The 19,731-nt window shown below is 26.5% G+C and overlaps 1 protein-coding gene across 3 annotated transcripts; it reads right to left on the bottom strand.

Annotated features, from left to right (window-relative positions):
- Positions 1-313: 313 nt before the first annotated feature.
- Positions 314-7,190, bottom strand: LOC112691223 (phosphatidate cytidylyltransferase, photoreceptor-specific). Of its 3 annotated transcripts, none has more exons than XM_025565377.1 (12): positions 7,069-7,190; positions 6,822-6,946; positions 5,747-5,947; positions 3,647-3,762; positions 3,479-3,575; positions 2,753-2,929; positions 2,477-2,679; positions 1,856-2,012; positions 1,511-1,663; positions 892-1,023; positions 693-827; positions 314-628 (listed from the first exon to the last, which is right to left on the bottom strand). In XM_025565377.1, the coding sequence occupies exons 2-12, from the start codon at positions 6,939-6,941 to the stop codon at positions 539-541; spliced, it is 1,581 nt and encodes a 526-aa protein (XP_025421162.1). In that variant the 5' UTR covers positions 6,942-6,946; positions 7,069-7,190; the 3' UTR covers positions 314-538. The 3 variants fall into 3 exon arrangements, with proteins under 3 accessions (XP_025421162.1, XP_025421161.1, XP_025421163.1); XM_025565376.1 differs by having other exon boundaries at positions 317-628; positions 6,822-7,008; XM_025565378.1 differs by lacking the exon at positions 5,747-5,947 and having other exon boundaries at positions 322-628; positions 6,822-7,187.
- Positions 7,191-19,731: the final 12,541 nt, after the last annotated feature.

Below are 19,731 nucleotides of genomic sequence, written 5' to 3'. Positions count from 1 at the left end.
AAAATTAATAAAACGTTAACAAAAAAAAAATTAACAAAATAGTAAAATTAAAACAAATCTATACAACTGGTAAAGAATTATGAAAATACCTTTACTTTAATTTTAAGTTCATCAGTTACTTTGAAATAAGTCATATGGATTGAATAAAGAACTCATCAATCATATAAAAAAAAGAACATGCAGTTATAGATTATTCAAATGACTGATTTATAGAAATTGTGATATCCTGTGTTATACAACAATCATATAAATAAATAAATATATTAAAATTAAAAAGATTAAATAAAACAATTACAACAACCAAACAAACTTAAACCAACAAATTAAATAACATAATTGTACTAATTTTTACACAAAGGAATCTGCAATTCGAGCAGAGAAGTCAGTTTGATAAAATATTTAAAAAAAAAGGCTAATGAATATCATAAGTACAAGTCATAAACAAGAAAAATTAAACATAACTCTCTAAAACAATGGTTTAAATATTTATATCATATTTGAAAGTAGGAATGTAATAGATGACTACTGAATATCCAAATTATTGTACATTGAGTATACCTCGATTTTCCAATGATCCTTTCAAAACATAAAATAATTGCAACTGTTCTTCGGGCCGTAAAGTAAATACCTACAAATTGAATTGTTAGAAAATAAATATTTTATCACTAAAATTACTAAATTTAATTAATTACCTGTTGAACAGTTTTTTGTAAAGTAGGTGTGCTTACAAAACTGTAAATATAAACATTAACAAATGTTGCCATAAGATATTGACAGTCAAAACGATCCATAATTCCTCCATGTCCTGGGATCACGTCACCGAAGTCCTAATATGAAATTAATACATTTATTAGTAGAAAAAAATAAAATAATTTTTTTTAAATTAATAACCTTTATTTTAAATGCACGTTTAAATCCACTAGCAAAAAATCCTCCAAAGGGTCCAATAATAGAACTGAACAAAGACATCCAAAAAGCATGAATCATAAAAGGATATATTGTGATTTTGTTTGAGGCTCCAAACTAAAATAATAAAAATAAGCATAAATATTAAATATATATTTTTATTTTGATATTATTTTTGTTATTCAATAAATACAAGCTCAGTACAGTATTAGTTATTATTTTGAATTTAATATTACTCATTATATTTCAAACATATTTTTTTTTATTAGAATAGCCAACTATGGTATACAAAATTTAGTACAAATAGCATTAACTATAATACATTTAAAGCAGATTTGTCTTGAACACCTAAATAAAGAAGCTATCCAATCATAAAACTCCTACAATATACACTAAATGATAAAAAAAAATATTATTTTATTATTTATTAGTTTTCTATGATTTACAGGGTAATATATATATAATAAGAAAACTATAAATTTAATTGCCAAAATTATATACATTTCAGATGAGTAAATTCAAACCAAATTTAATATTTAACCCATAACCTATACATATTAGTTATTAATTTTATAGCAATTAAAAATAATTATTTAATACATACTAAATTCATAGCATGTGCCATGAAATCTGGTAAAACATATTCATGAAGAGTATATAATGGTGATGGTTCACAGTCAATTATCATTTTACCAAACTTTTCACTATACTCCACTGGACAAACAAAGTATGGATATTGACACAAGAAATATGATATCTGTAAAAAAGTTTTAATAATTCTAGTAATTTATTTATGTCTATAAAAACTGTTACAATAATATAAGTATGGTACATTTAAATCATTCAAAATATTTTTTTAAACAATGAAAACTTAATGATTATTCATTTTTATATTATTTAAGAAATGTAAAGAAATATTTTAATAATACAAATAAAACTAAAAACTTACCACAATACCACAAATTACAGTAGCTACACCACCACCAATAAATCCTTCCCATGTTTTTTTAGGCGATACTTGTATCAGCGGTGTTCTTCCAAAGAAAAATCCAAAAACATAAGCCCAAATATCATTAAGTATGATCATTGAAACTGGTACAATAAACCTATAACCAATAAAATCTAAAATAATAAATATAGCATTATAATGCTAATATTATAATTTGTATATTAGTAGAAAATAATTATTAATTTAATAATAAGAAATTGTTTTGATAATTAGTCTTGTTCATTGGCACTAATTTTTAGATTTATTTATGAAGACATAAAAAAATTAAAATTTTTAAATCCAAAACTCTAAAATTTAGGAAAATTTTAGATTATTTAATTATACTAGAACATAACAATAGACATAAAAAAAACAGTCCAACAAAAAAAAATTGAAAAATATTTTAAACTATTTTCTCATAAATGAAAATTAACTTTCTTTTTAATTTATAAGGATCAATTAACAACTAAACACCACCAGACTTTGCCACTAACAACTTACATATGTATATAAGACTATATATAATTGAATAACACAATTCAACAAATTACTAAATAGTAAGTAGGATTATATTTTACATACCATATTAGTCCTTCAAATATGTTCCGAATAATAAAATAGCTTTGAGATACAACAATCAAAAGACAAACATGAGTCCAAGCAAACAATGAGAATTGTTTCATATAATACTTGCGTACTAAAGACAAGACAAACCACACAAGACCAGCAATATACAGACTAAATGAAACAAATCGGTGATAAGTTATCAGCATTTTCAAATATTCCTAAATTAAATAATTAATTATTAGTTATTATTCATTAGTAATAAAAAGTATGCCAATAATAAAAATAACTTACAGTTCTATTAACAACCACAGCAAATATGTCCACAAGGCTTTCACCATAAAAAAAATAGTTAGATGCCATCAAAAAATACCATGATAAAGAACGAAACCAAGGCAAGCCATGAATACGATAAACAGAATAACCAATGTTGATGATCTCCTCGAAACATTTGACTTGCACAACTAAAACCTGTTATCAATTTATAAATACATGAAAGTATTTAAACATACTTTAGGACTGAATAAAAAAATATTTAAAATATAAAATGATCATGTATAATTATATAATTATAATATTTTATTATTATTCAGGTCTATATATTATATAGACCTGATAAAATGACAATTAATTATTTATTAAAATATATTTAATTTGTTCAAAGATATAATATTGATCAAACCACATTATTTATATACATATTATTTTTCAAATATGATGATTTATTGTTTTTAAAAGTAAACAAATAATTCATCTAACACCCATAATAAGTAACATCTAATCAAAATATTTCTCTAAACTTCTGCATCTTACCAAACAATATTTTCAATTTAATTTATAATATTTAATAAATTGTTTTATATGATATACTATAAAAAAAAATCATATAACCTTGACCACTTTTTAATAAATCGTTAAAACAAAAAATATGAGGCCAAACATGAAGCCTTAGATATAAACTATTGATTTTTATTGTAATTATGATTATATAACTAAAATAAAATACTACGTAATACTTACAGCTATCATTAAAGCTAGAGGTCCTCCATAACATAAGAGACAAAAAAGGCCAATCATTAGCCATCCAAATATACCTCGAATTATCCAATTTCTCCATCTATTTACAAAAATACAAATTTCTTAATACCATACAACCCTAAAAGTAATAATGTTTTAAAAGTGTCTTACCTTTCAGATATCCCACTTAATAAAGTTTCTAGTAAGTATGGCATTTTATTTGTTCCAGATGGTATTTTTGCTGACAGATCTATATTTTTATCATCTTCAGAATCAAAATCTTCTTTCTATAGCATCAAAAAGATATATACATAAATAATAAGTACATTTTTAATAATAAAACCAATATTGAATAACAAAATGAACCATCAAATATACATAAACTTTACAAATATATGAACACATAATAAATAAATATAAACATAAATCATAAAATATTGATAATTTACTAAAATACAAAGAATTATTTTAATGTGAGGCATATTCGAAAAGGGCTGTTTTGTCATAAAAAAAATTATAATCATATGAAATAAGTTTCATTAGCATATTTAGTTTCCTATAAATCTACTTAACTTTTTCACATAATCGCTGTTCACTTCTAAGAATTTCTTTGTACCACTGCACCAGCTTCCTTAACCCCTCTCCATAGAAGCTAATCACCTGCGAGTTGAACCACTTTTCAATGGCGTTCTTAAATTCCTTGTCATTTTCAAAGCGTAGTCCACCGAGCCATTTTTTGAAATGTAAGAAAAGGAAGCAATCACTGGGTAAAAACTCATCAACGATGAGGAAATTCATCAGCCAGGACACTAATAGTCGACCAATGATCAGATAGTAGTTTTTGGTCTACCAGGGAAACAATTTCATCGGTTTGCATGGTGGGCCTACCACTCTGCTCTTCGTCATGAACATTTGTTCGGCTATTTTTGAAATCATGACATCATTGTCCAACCTTTTTTTCACTCATTAAAGTAGGTCCATAAACTAGGTATAACTCTTAATGAATCTCAGCAACTATGTAGTATCAGAGCAACAATTACCACGGAAATTGTTTACTGTACCCATAAATAGGCAAATTACTACTGAATCAAAACAACACCTTAAATAGCTATCCAAGTAGTGCATGTACAGATATGCACAAATTTAAATGTGTAACATTTAGTCAATATTGAAATATAAGCGAGCAGCCCTTACTTTTCGAATATGCCTCGTATTATACATACCATGTTTATTTACTTATTAGAGTTTATCACATTTTAGTTCAATAATTAGTTCTAAATATGCATATTGTAAACAAAAGTAAATGTTTTGGAATATAATAAAATAGTCTTGTGGAAAAAAATGTTTAAACAAAAATATTTGTAAAATATAAATACATATTTAAAAAATGTTAAAAATAAAACTGATTTTCAATCATAAAAATGCATGTATAATTCATGTAAAAATTTACCAACAGCAGCAAGCAAAATAAATAAAATAGATCATATTGTTGAATGTGCCATAGAATAGCGATAGCATGATTAGATGCCTAAATAATTTTTATGAATAAATAATTCAGTAAAAAAAAAAAAAAACGTATAAAATTAAGTTTATGTGTGCAGTAAATTTTTTTTTATGTAAATTATACTCAGACCTATATGGAATTTGATAATTATCAATATAGATTTAAATTTAATAGTATGAATTTATAATGAAAAAAAAATATATTTGGTCAAATTAATTAGTAGTAGGCAGTTGTAAACAATTTAACTGGTTTTTACATTAATTAGTAAATATTATACTATTATGACATTTAAAGTATGCTGATATTATGTTAAGTCAACAGTATCTTAAAATACAGGAGAATACACCTTGCATTACCTTAGTATTTACAACTTTACAATCACCTATGACCATAATTTTAATATACTAGATTAGTTTTCATGCAAATCATAATTTAAAATTAAGATGCTATTATTTTTAAGCCAATATAAATTTTTTATTAGCAGCATTATTGTCACTTGTACAAGAAAATATTATCAAATTTCATTCATTAATAAAATAAATTTCATTGTATGGTTAATTCATTTGAAATTTAATATTTTAGGAAACAGAAAATTATGATACTTCGGCATATATAACATAAGCCATTAAAATACTAATAAAAGGTTTCCCAAATCCATAAAAGCATTTAGATTACTTGTACTATCACCATGTACTTTGAGAATTGTTCCCAGGAACATCATGCCACAACCTAGACCTACCCAAAAAATATTTGAGCAGACAACTTACTTTAGACCTACGATAATTATTTGTTCGAAAATTGAAAGAGGCTTGATTATTGAAATAATTTGAACCTGCATACCAATGTTTAGGACCTTTTAATTTCCGTAAATTTTGATAAGCACTATAAATCTTATGCACTGGCCTGTAACGTCTAACCATAGGTGGCATAGTATTTGTCATAACACATGACTGAATACAATCATTGATCTGAAAAATTATTTACTGAATTAAAAGTATCTTTGAATTACAAATGAAATCGAAAGCAAATAATAATATTTTACTTATAAAAATATTTTTACTTCTATAAATTCCAAGTTAAAAATATTCAATACAACAGTATTGTGTTGACTAATTACATTATTTAAATTTTTTTTTTTTTAGAACTTTTAGTAGTCACTATTACAGTCCATCAATAATAATATTAGATTTATACGATTAATATGTAAGATAACAGTAAGTAAAATGGTAAGTTATTTAATATAGTGTTATAATAATAGAAAACCTAATAATTATGTGTGTTCAGCGCTCAAATTCCATTCATACTTTAGTTAATATTATTTTATAAAATGTAAGTGTTATTGATTTTTTTGTAGAATTAATAAATAATTTTTTCAACATACTTATAAAAGCTACATCCATATATACATATAAGTATTAAAAATGATACTATTTTAAATAGACTTTTAATTTATTCAATTATAAATTCTTATTCAATAAAGGTAGATAAGATTTGAGTTATAGAATTAAAATATAATGTACTCACACCAAAAAATTAATTTTATAAAAGTTATATATTTTTATTGTTTTTAATGTTAAAAACTTAATTTGGATATAAATAAATATCTAGCTAGAGTGTAAAAAATGATGTTAGGTAAATGCAATGATTAGTAAAATTAATAAATACGCTTCATTCCAATACAGAATCTATAATGTTGGATTCAAACACTAAAAACATTCTACTAAAAATATTTAGAACTACTAATTTTAAATTTTCATAATAGTTAAATACAAATATCTAAATGAAGCAAAATATATGGAAAATTTGCCATTACATGAACAAATAAGTTGATATGTATCTTACTGTTTCAGGTTTATTTTCTCTTAGAACCTGTTCTTGTTCAACAACATTTATTTCTTCATTATTCTCTAGCTTAACACCTTCGTCTTCTTTTTTCCTCTGTCGTAATTCACATTCAGCCATTTTGCCTAATTTGTCAAAAGTGTTTTTTTTTTTTTTTACTTATAATATATTCATTGTAATCTACACTCTTTCATAAAACGCTGTATTAGTGAAATATATTAAAATTGATTGAAACGAAAATACCTACCACGTAAGTGCTAACACAAGGTTCATAAGTCACTAACGCGGCATAATAAAATATATACTAATGAAACACCTGATACAAAGTATCGCAGTTTAAGACTACAAAAATATTAGAGCTAAACATTACTATGATAAGATTAAGTAATGATAAGGCGCATGCGCTTTTAAACAATATTATTACAATTGTAAACATGTGTTTTTCAATTTCAGTACTACCTACTACTACTATACGTTATATTTGCACTCTCGCGTCTATGATCTCTGTTAAATTCTTGATTACCCATGAAACGAACGCTTATAATAAACAAACATGGGTGCTGATTATAGAAATTGAGGGATGGCAAAACAGGCTACCCCCAGTTGAAAATAATATTAATTTTAATTTGTGATTTAATTAATATTACTTAATCCAAATTAAGATATAAAATATACGATTTTTTTTTGCCTCCTTCCCTAAAACTTTACTCATGGATGCCAATGTACCGAAGATTTTATTTTTGGTGATTACGTATTAAAATTAATAAAATCGTGTACATGTTATAAACATTAGTTTAAAAATGAAAATCGGACTAGGAAATAATATTTTTTTATTTTAAAACTGAATTATAATATAAATTATTTAATAAATAAAAAGTAAAATCAAAATGTGTATTTTAACTTATAGGGAGGTGATAAAAATAATTTTAAAAGTGACTGGGTATATTGCATGGTTGTTAATATACGTGTATAAAACGTTTTATACGTTACACGTATATCACACGCAGTGGCGTATATCAGATCCCCCTAGGCCTTTTTTTAAATGTTATAAAATAATGTTCTTAGTGCGAGGGCGTTAGAAACATAAGAAAAAAATTGATAAAATAAAAATAATGATTTATTTGCAAATCATCCCCCCTATACAAAAGTTATGTATGCGCCACTGATCACATGTATAAAACATACCTATAAAACGTATAAAACGACGTATAATACGGTTTGTTTTTGAAATTCACTCTTAAAAATTAAAAATAATTCCTATTTCAGTTATTATGTAAGGTTTTTAATTATTATACATAGTACAAATTGATTTTAGTACTATTTTATATTATTTATCTACTTTAATTTTTTATTTATAACCTATTAATATAAAATATTAAGTGTTACAAATATCACAAGTACAATGAATTTATTATAAATACATTCGCGATAAAGTAATGACAATAGATTAATAGCACCAGAATTGTTTATTTATAATTTTTATTTCCTTGTTTTTTTGTGTTTAAATTATAAATTCATAATTGTTTATAAGGGATTTTATTTTTATACTGTGTAAAACGTATATAATTACTTGTTTTATACGTACGTATAATACGTGTTTTATACTATACCGTCAGTGCCGCGTTTAACATGGGCAAGGGAGGGAAGCAATCGCTCCGGGGCTGCAAATTTTTGAGGATCAACACAAAATAAAAAATATATAATTATAATTTTTCTTGTACGAATGTATAACTATAACACATATTATTTATATTATATATATAATTTTATATTTTTTATTGTAATTTTCTTAAGAGCGGCATATTTTTATTTGCTCCTGAGCGACTACATAGCTAACGCGGCACTGTATACCGTATTATACGTTTCAACTCTGATATATTGCGTAATGCGCATACATAATAATATACATTATGTATTATTATCTACAGTTGTTCATTTAATTATTAAAATTACAATAAAAGATATTTTTAGACTTTAATAATGATTTTAAATAGTACATTGTAGTCTTGTAGAATTATTTTTATTATTAAAATTAAATGTACATATTTTATTTATTTGTAAAGATTGTAATTTTTATAAAAAAGATTGATTTGTAAATGTCTAAAACTGTAATAGTTGTACCTATAAAAAACATGCTTCCATTCATATTTTATTATTTTTCAGATACTATTTAATGATTCTCATTAAATTAATAATATTTAATAAAATAAAAATATACAATTCAATAATTTACATGGTACTTACAGTATTATAAGTAATATACCTATATATAATTATACTTATTTATTTTGATACTCTTTATGAACGTGTAGATAATGGTTAATTAAAAAAATTAACTAAAGAAATATTATAGCAACAACTACTTTTTACGTAAATAGGTGCGCACCATATGATTCTTAGAAGTTAATGAACTATTGAATGACAAAATATTTAGTGATGTTAAAATTATTCTATTTTTGTTGGTTTATAAATAACCTCAGTGCTATTAGTTATTAAACTTATACATATTATAGGAACATTAATTTTTTATCTAGGATATCAGCAACTAGAGGCGATTTCCCCTCTTCCTCGTATAGGTTTTTGCTACAATAGGTAAGATCTATTGAATTTTAATTGATTAGTGGGTTGGATATCATAGTAGTGACGGTTTTCACAGGTGATAGACTTCTCATTCTTCTCGGCCGCAATATCCTTTGATAACCATATCTAGGTAATTCATTTAATTTCCCAAAAAAATTTTAAATAATACAAATAGTAAAAGAATAGTAACTAAAATACGATAACCGATAACGTATTTAAAATTGCTTGATTTATATTTCAATTATTTACATGTAGAAATATAGAACTATTGAATTTTTATTTAATTTAAAAATACAATTAGTTATCATTATAAAAATTGAATTTCCCACACCATAATCATATAAATCATCGCTGAATTTTCAAAGTAATAGATCAATACTCATGTAAAACTATAATATTAAGAATAATAAACATTTTAAAAATATATAGAATAATATAAAATAATTATGATGGTTTTCATAATATTATAAATATATATTGTTATTATGACAAATTAATTGCGTATATATAAATGTTCGAAATAATTATATTTTTTTCTGAAGTACTTATATTAAATACAGTAGTGTATAACATATTTTTATTTAAAATAACAATGAACTTTTTTCGACGTTTCTAAAGTTACATGAAACATTTTTAAAATGTTTTAAAAATAGAAACAAACTAAACTGTGAAGGGCAAGAGGGCATGGGCCAGGGGCGCAATTCTAAGAGGGGTGCAAATTTCAACATTACTTATGTAACAATTTAATTTGATAATGTCATTGATAAATTTGCCTTTATAAAAGCAAGAAAATTATCATTGTAATATTGTATTAAAATAAATTTAAAATCATCTAACACAATTGTATAACAAAATTATTTGAAAAAATTACATGTTTTTATAATATATTAATTGTTTATATTTTAAAGTAATAAAAATAATTATTAAAGTTTATTAGTAATTATTACCTTGTATACTAGGTATGTTTTTATACATGCTTTATATATCTCTATTTTATAAAAAATTGCAAATTTACCATAGGGAGAGGGGCAAATACAGAGATTCGCTAGGGGAGCCACCAGACTCAATATGGCCCTGAATAGAAATATTGTGACAAAAAAAAAAAAAAAAAACAAAGAAACCATTAAAATTTTTCTTGTTATTTTTTTAAAATTGCGAAACTAATAATTATATTTGTTTATAATTTTAACCAATTTGTTATCCATAGGAAGTATTGGCCTATTATGAACGTTTAAAGCTTAATTGTTGAATAAATTTTAATAATTATGACACACGAGATAGCTGTTAATTGAACAGCAGTGGTGTACTTACTAAATATAATAACCATTATACTCATGCAATGTATTGCATGCAGGTAAATTCCATAATTATAAATTGGTTTAGATTGGTAAGTATTCATTGTCTGAATTCTAAGCATTTATAAATAAATATATAACAAGAATCCAAGACTTCGCACATATATACAAACACAATCGGACATTAATCTACAACATATATAATTTAAATATTTATAATAATTATAATTTTAAAATGGGCTGGTTGATGAAAATACCAAATTTTTATAAATTTTTATTTTAATTAAATATTTTATTGTTAATTATACTTGTAATTAATACTTGATTTAAGTATATTTTTTTTTAGGGTTGGACAGTGGCATTGATTAAATATACAACATGTATATTTAATCAAGGACAATGGCAAATTATTTTTTATGAAGATTTAATATAAATTAACTATATGATTTTTTATGTACCCTATACTAGTTTTCAATTTAGAAATAAAGATTTTTTACAAGAATAATAATCAAAATTATAAAATAATAAATGCGTTTGTAAAAATGTAAGATAATAATATTTTTGCTATCTACCGAAAGATCTATAGATTCTTATTTTATATTTTATTAGAATCTATAAATGTGTGGATACTATAATCATAATTTACCAACAAGGACAATATTTCAAGTTTTTTCAAGTATGCGAGATTTCAAGCAGGCCATTTTGAAATTTCGATAGGGCATATAAATATAGATATAAGTTTATATTTATTATATTGATTTAAATTTTTTTTATAAATAACCATTTATTAAACAATATAAAAACAATTATTATCCGTACATTTTGGTTTATCTACTTTCTGTAAGCAAGCTTATGATAAAGGTAGAGAGTTATTTTCTGATAATCTACACACGAAATACAATTACAATAAAAGAATTTAAAGACAAAATACAAATAAATATAATGATAAAATAATATATAATATTATTTACATTATATAATATAATGATAAATTTTCTCAAATTATAACTCAGATAAATAATAATTAAATAGAGATTTATTTACATATAAATATTACTATTTAATATATGGATTGATATGGATGGATATATGGATGGATCGAGCCTGGAGAAGCTGATGATCGAAGGAAAAATAGAAGGGAAAAGAAACCGTGGAAGAATTCTAATGCGTTGGATAGACCAGATCAAAACCATCACTGGGTATCCCCTACGAGAGGCCATATGATTAGCAGAAAACCGTGAGCTTTGGAAAGAGATTGTTGACAACGTCAACTGATGGGTCACCAAACTTTCGCTTTTGGAAGATGGACTTAAGAAGAAGATTACTATTTATTCTAACATGTTTCTTAATATTATTATTTAAATAATTTAAATATTTTTGTCTTAAATAATCAATACATTACTGGCCTATAACTTTTTTTTGTATAATTTACAATTAGATCATATCTTAAAGCTTTTCGTTTATTTATGTATATATATATACACATATACATATGGATCTATTTACTTCCATATATCATGGACCAATTCATTATATCAATATGAATAGTAAAAATCAATTTAAAAACTAAAATATAATGAATAATTAATTACCTTGAAAGTAAAAACCAATAAGTGATACATATAAAGAAGAAATGTAGTACTAAATAAAAAAAATTACTCAATATCTACATTTATAAATTGTCGTTTATTTTTTATTCTTATAACTTTTGTAAAATCAAAACACTTAAAAAAAATAAATATTTTAAATTGAAGTAAATAGATATTGACGATTTTTAAATTCAGCAAATACATCTACAATTTCTTTTTTTCAACATTAAGTACCATAAGATCGTTTAACCTTTCATCACTCATGATAGTGCGTAAATATGACTTTGCTCTTTTGAGTGACGAAAAAAACCTTTCATTTGATGCTGTTACAATTGGTAGATTGTTTGCCAACGAAATAATTTTTAAACTTTCTACGAAGCGATAGGAAAATCTTTCGGACATATTGCTATGGTGTCCAAATCAACATCATGTCTATCATTAAATAGTGCTACTAATATTGATAAATGTCAATAAAAAAATTAAAGTACATAATATGTAATATATATATATATTATATATTTTAATCATATAAATTAATTCATATAAAATCATATAAAATTAATTAATAATAATAATTAATAATTTAATCGTATAAAATTAATTTTAATCGTAAATTATTTTAGCAAGGCACAGGCCAATTAAAACTATTTTAAGAGTAAGGGGTGCAAGCGCCCCCCTCAAATGACAACATTGTTTATCAACTATAATATTTACGACTGTAAATAAAATAATAAATATTATTATAATTTCAATGAAACTGTTTGTATAGCTTGACAGGCAATACTATGTTTTTTTCTTTGAAAGTTATCAACAAATTTAAGTTACTTTGTAAATCATATTACAACGAAGGAGCTTCTTCAAATACAGCCTGCTAAAAGCTACAAGTATAAATATGCGGGTAAGAGGGAGGGCAGAAAGTACAAACAAAATGTGTATTAAGAATTTGATAATTTCAGAGTATAGGCACATGTATTGTTTTTCTAGTGAACATCACGATACGTCACCACTGAACTGGTAGATACGATACTCTGCACCTATAATAATGATACAGTATGAGTAACGTGACCATACGTCCCGCTTTTGGCGGAACAGTCCCGCTTTCGAGGTAAATGTCACGCTGTCCTCAAAGAACCTAAAAATGTCCCGCTTTAAGAAAAATTGACTTGTAATAGGTATTAATTGATCACAAACCACCGTAAATTTATACTGCAAACAGTATACACTAAACGAATACCTACATATTATATATATATATATTTATTGTAAAACCCATATAATAGTCCATAGTCAATAGATAAAAATGATACAAAAATAAGTAGGTACCTAATTCTAGCTAATTGTTGTTATCGCTACCACCGCGTCCGAGTCGATTGCGGGAATCAACAATGAAGTTAGTTGTTCCGTTGCCTTGTCACGCGTTGCACTTCTATTTTTTTGACGTTCTTTACGACTTAACGTGATTATTTAATTTTGAAAATGCCCAAACGCAAGTGCTCATTTAATGATAAATTACAAACCAAGTATCCGTTTGTGAAAAAAAGAAGTGGTCCCTCCGACGTCACGTGTGAAAAGTGTCGTACAGATTTTAGTGTTGCACATAGTGGTGCTGGTGATATTGAGAAACATTTACGGTCAAAAAAACACAAACTATCCGATCATGCTTCCGCTTCAAGTTCATCAATGCTCAATTTTTTCAAGAAAACGGATTTACCTTCTTCTAAGGATTTTGAAGTTGCTACTGTAGAAGCCACTTGGGCTTATCACACTGTCCAGGAAAATCATAGCTTTCGCTCGAATGATTGTGCGTCAAGTTTAATACAGACATGTTTCGAGCAAAAATTTAGATGTGCTCGCTCAAAGTCCGAGTCTATTGTTGTAAATGTTTTGGCACCTATGGCAGTACATGAGTTAAACGACCACCTTCGTAAAGCGAATTGCATTACTTTACTAACGGACGCTTCAAACCATGGTTCTACAAAATTATTCCCTGTATTAACACGCTACTCTTTATCGTATGAGTGCAAGTAAACATTTTAGAATTTCAAGAGCAACCGGGTGAAACATCGAATATAATTGTGGATTATTTAAAACAAGTATTGACTAAAAATGAACTGACGTCTAAAATTGTGGCGTTTTGTGGAGATAATACTTACTGTAATTTTAGAGGAAAAAATAGAAAAAGAGTTAATAACGTTTATGCAAAATTAAACACGTCTCTTGGAAGGACTTTCGTAGGAATTGGATGCGGAGCTCACATAATCCACAATGCGATCAAAACTACTGCAGATTGTTTACCTGTTGATTTTGAATGCATAATTGTAAAAATATACTCATTTTTTTACATTTATAGCGTTCGTATTGAAGCTCTTAAAGAATTTTGTAATGCAGCTAACACAGAATATAAAAAACTTATGGGCTATAGTAAAACTAGATGGCTTGCGTTAATGCCAGGAAGTACAAAAAATGATGGACTTACTTATTGAACAGAAATTTATTAGTAGCAGTCAAGACACTGGAGTTTTTGACGAGTTTTCGCTAATTTCAAAAGTATATAACAGCTCAGAAAATATGTGATAATCGTTGGGTGGAAGTATTTACGCACTTCAATGCAAATTATCTCGCACACGTGAATTTTTCTTTAACTGTAGAATACATTTTGTGTCTGTCAGGCAGTAACGCTTCAGTTGAAAGAGTGTTCTCTCATATGAATAAAATATGGAATAGTGAAAAAACTCAATTGGGAGTCTATGTATTGAAAGCCATTCTTATAACAAAGGGTAACATAAACAAATTATGTCTAGAGTTCCATTCATACATAAAAACCAAACCGGCTACTTTAAAGCAGATTTGTGGATCCGACAAATATAGAAAACCAGCCGAATAATGTGCTCTATTATTATATTATTATTATTTATTATTTATTATTGTTATTTTTAGGATTAATATTATATTAGCTGTGTTTTTCTGTTGTAATTTTTTTATTAATAATAAATGTTTTTTTTCCAATAAAAAAATTGTTATTTTACGCAAAATGTTATGGTTTTCTTATTAAAATGTACAGGTGTCCCGCTTTGAAGAAAAAAAATTATGGTCACGTTAAGTATGAGCTATATATATATATATATGTATCGACAAATCATAGCGGGGAAATGTATTCATATGTACTAGAGCCCTGCACGGCCCTAACATTTGATGTCCAAGCCCGTCCAAAACACAATTTTATATTACGATACCCGGCCCGGCCCGATTCATTTCTCTTAAATATAATACTAACCGAGTACAGAATACGGACTACAATACTGAGAAGAGGAATAGTGTTCCCAAAGTTATAAATAGATTACTGTAAAAGTGTAAAATACGTATTTCTGAATTTCCGGTTATCAGTAATTCGTTATAACAATTAATAAACATAAATTTAAATGAAATAATTTATCGATTAATATCATAAAGCCCTACTTTGCCCATTTAAACAAAAATATATTGCTACGAGGCCCTGCCCAAACAACTAACACTGAAGTGAAGGGCCAGGCTCGGCCCGAAACCGGTTCCGGTGAGACCAAGCTCGGCCCGTGCAGGGATATAATATGCACATTCGTATATGTATACACGAAATATGCGGGAAGACGTATAAGAAGTCGGAATGAAATCAAACGAAAATTAATCTCGACCACAACAGTGATCGTTCCTGCAATTGAATGCATACATAAGCGACGATAATTAAATCCACGGAAAGCATGATAAAATAGCATTAAACCATTCGTCAAACTCACATTTTAAATGTATGGATATAAACAAATAAAAAACGTACCATGTGTACATATTGTATGCGTAAGCTGTAATAACACTGTATATCGTTTGCGGGACAAAAAAATCAATAGCGCGCTCAAACTACGTGCGCGGCGGGCGTTCGTTTGTATATTCAATACACAATCACTGCGTATACGTCGGTAGGTATGTGCGAAGCACGCGTTATAGCGATTTTCGACGAAAAAATCACGCGCTGCGGCGTTTTTCCGGCATCGGCGCGGTTCGGAATTATTATTTTGCGACGCAAACAAACTACGCGATAGATAAAAAAAAAACAAACGCGGTTTTATTTATAGACACTATTGAAAAAAAAAAAAGCGCGATTATTGCACAGCTGTCGTAGACGCGCGTCCAACGAATATTTTATGCATTACGAATGCGCATAAACGGTCCTCCCAAAAATCACAGCAAAAATAATGTGCAGGATATCAATTTATATTTATTATGTCGTGTTACGAACGGTGCCGAACAATTTTATGCGTTGAAGGTCCTCCTCAATGTTATAAAATATTCTAGTCCACAATATGATATTACTGTGGATGATTATAAACAATCTAGTTAAAAATACTGTGAAATATAATGTTATAATATTTACAATCTTTGATACGGTATACTGCATAGCAATAACGATAAATGAAACACCATGCGCTACGTTAAGGGCGTTACTACGGCAATTGTAATCACTAGGGGGATTTGATGGTAGAAACTTGTCTAAAAACGTATTCACTTTTATGTATAAAATGATACATATTAAGTGTTCATAGTCATGATCATTAATTTCTACTTAGTGTTTTAAGAAATATAGTTTTTAATTAAAGACTACCATATTTTTTTTATTCTTTATGATCTCTGGATTCTAATTAAAGACGTTTAAATAATCATTTTTTTTTAGGATTGAATTGATTATCCTACAATAATTGTTTAACGATTAATGTTCTAATATCAGTAGCGCATAAGTTGTTTATACAATGTTTAGGTTTATAAAGTTTTCTTAAAGACATTTCTCGATACGATGCCTCTGAACATTTTAGAATTAGCGTAAACCATATACATATATGAATTATATGGAAGAATGCTCTTAAGTTTATGAAAAATAAAAAGATGTTATGAACATACCCCATAGTTCTACATACATAAAGGTGCTGCATTTTTGTTAGTCTCGGGCGTCAAATTTCCTAGATCCGGTACTGGAAATATAAATATAAAAATATAAACATATAACACATGGGTTGGATTTATTAATTAGATTAATTATATCACTATTATTTATTAAATAAATATTTTTAACAAATCATCACTATATAGTGTGTAATCGATAGTTAGAAACACTTTGTAACTCTATAAAACTGTATATATTTGAATTATCTTTTTTTGGATGCCTAACAAACTATGTCATACACTTATTACACTAATTAAACTAATTTTAGACCATTTAATTTTGCGCGTGCGCATAACAACTTTTTTTTTTTTAAATTACAACCCCCTTTTTTCTGGTAATTATTTTGACAGGTATTTTTTTATACATTTTAATGGTCAAACCAACTTCCCAAGTTAAAAATTAGCTGAGTTATGAATTTTTAAATGTTTGATGTTAGTTGAAGTAGTTGTATCACGTCAAAGTGATGCTGAACGTAGAATTACGTTTATTTCTTCACTGATTACTGAATTAGAAAACAGTCCTATAAATTTAAATTACATATTGTGGACAGATGAGTCTAAATTTACTAACAATGGGATTATAAATGAACAAAATAATTGTTATTGGGACAATCAAAATCCCCATTGGATTATTAAAACAAATAACCAATGTGTCTGGAGAACAAATGTTTGGTGCGGTTTGATTAGAGGTAAATTGTCGGGACCTTATTTCTACAATGGTACATTAAATGGAAGACGATATTTTGAATTTTTAATGAAAGAGTTACCGATTATGCTAGACGATATTCCTTTCGCAACAAGAAACAATTTGATTTTGTACCAAGATGGATACCCAGCACATAATGCAACCAGACCCGGCTCAAGGGGTAGGTGACATAGGCCTACGCCTAGGGCGGCATTTTTCCTGGAAATTTTTTATGTATAAAAAAAATATTTGATAAAATATTTACACGTAAGGGGCGGCAAAAACTAAATTTCGCCTATGTTTGTTTAAACACTAGAGCCGGGCCTGGATGCAACAGTCGTGAGAAATTATTTAAATGAAAATTTTGAAAATCGTTGGATAAGAACTTATTGGATAATACAATGGCTACCTCGATCCCCAGATCTCACACCACTAGATTACTTTTTGTGGCGATATCTAAAAATTATCGTCTATGAAGACCCACCTACTAGTTTTATGCATTTGAAACATAAAATAAATGCGGCATGTAATCAGCTAACTGAAGAACAAATTTCAAGTGCAACAAATAGGGAATTTCTACGGAAGGCAGAAGCGTACTAAATTCATGATGGAGAACAATTTGAATAATTCATAAGATAAATTAATGTAATTTGAACCAACTAAAAAAATTTAAATTATAAAAAAAATGTATGTTTTTTTAATTAACAAGGGAGACAAATTATTACATGAGGAAAAAAGTATGGTAAGATAAAGCATTATCCCTCCCAAAAGTAGGTACTAAAAGTAATACTAGGAAATATCATATTATGGGGGAAAAAATAATTTAAGTCATCAAATTTGTGGATAGTTCAAAAATTTAAAAAAATAATATCAAACATTAAAAAAATTCATAACTCCGCTAATTTTTAACTTAGGAAGTTGGTTTGAACATTAAAATTTATAAAAAAAATACCAGTCAAAATAATTACCAGAAAAAAAAAGGGGGGATTGTCAAATAATACGTACAAATAATTTATTATATAGGTAATATATATCTTAATACTTTATACTTTATACATTTTTTTATTGGAATTAGTAGTTGTGAAGGTTTCATGTGTAACATAAGTAATCAAAATATTATTTCTTAATTTTCACAATTGTGATACCTAGCTAATATAAATCGATGATTAAAGAAATGTCAGGAGCAAAGGCGGAACTAGGAATTTTTACGCCCGGGGAAAATGTTAAAATTACGCCCTATCATTGACCAACAATCAAATATTCTTCTCGAGAATTTTTTTTCTAATTATAAAATTATACTTATTGAGTTTTAACCTAATACAAAGTTAAAAATATCAAATTAGTTGTTAATAATTAGAAAAAACTATATAAATACAATTTTTCGCCGGGGATGAATCCCCGTCTTCCACCCCCTTGTTCCGCCACTGGTCAGGAGGCACATATTTTATGAAATTGAGATACTAGTAAAAACGTATAGGTACTAGTTATGTGTTTCCATGCGTTGAATGTAAAATCACGGATTATTATTTATTTATCTGATAAATAAAGTAAAACATAAGACGTTTTTACTATTATCTTAATTTCATAAACAATGTGACTCCTGACGTTTCTGCAATTATTGATTCATAAATAATATATGATGTACTATAGTATAGAATATTAACTATAATACTATAATATCATGATATTTGTATTTTTTTAAATAGATTTTTATTTATTTAATTTAATTTTTGGTAAAGAATAATGAGCCCAACTGAATCTCTCGTTTTACATTAATTACATTTAACTTTTTAATT

Source organism: Sipha flava, unplaced genomic scaffold (genome assembly GCF_003268045.1).
Source record: "Sipha flava isolate LNK unplaced genomic scaffold, YSA_version1 576_pilon_pilon, whole genome shotgun sequence".
Classification (NCBI taxonomy): domain Eukaryota; kingdom Metazoa; phylum Arthropoda; class Insecta; order Hemiptera; family Aphididae; genus Sipha; species Sipha flava.
Note: the sequence above shows the minus strand (reverse complement) of the source record. Positions and strands in the feature narration are given on the sequence as shown.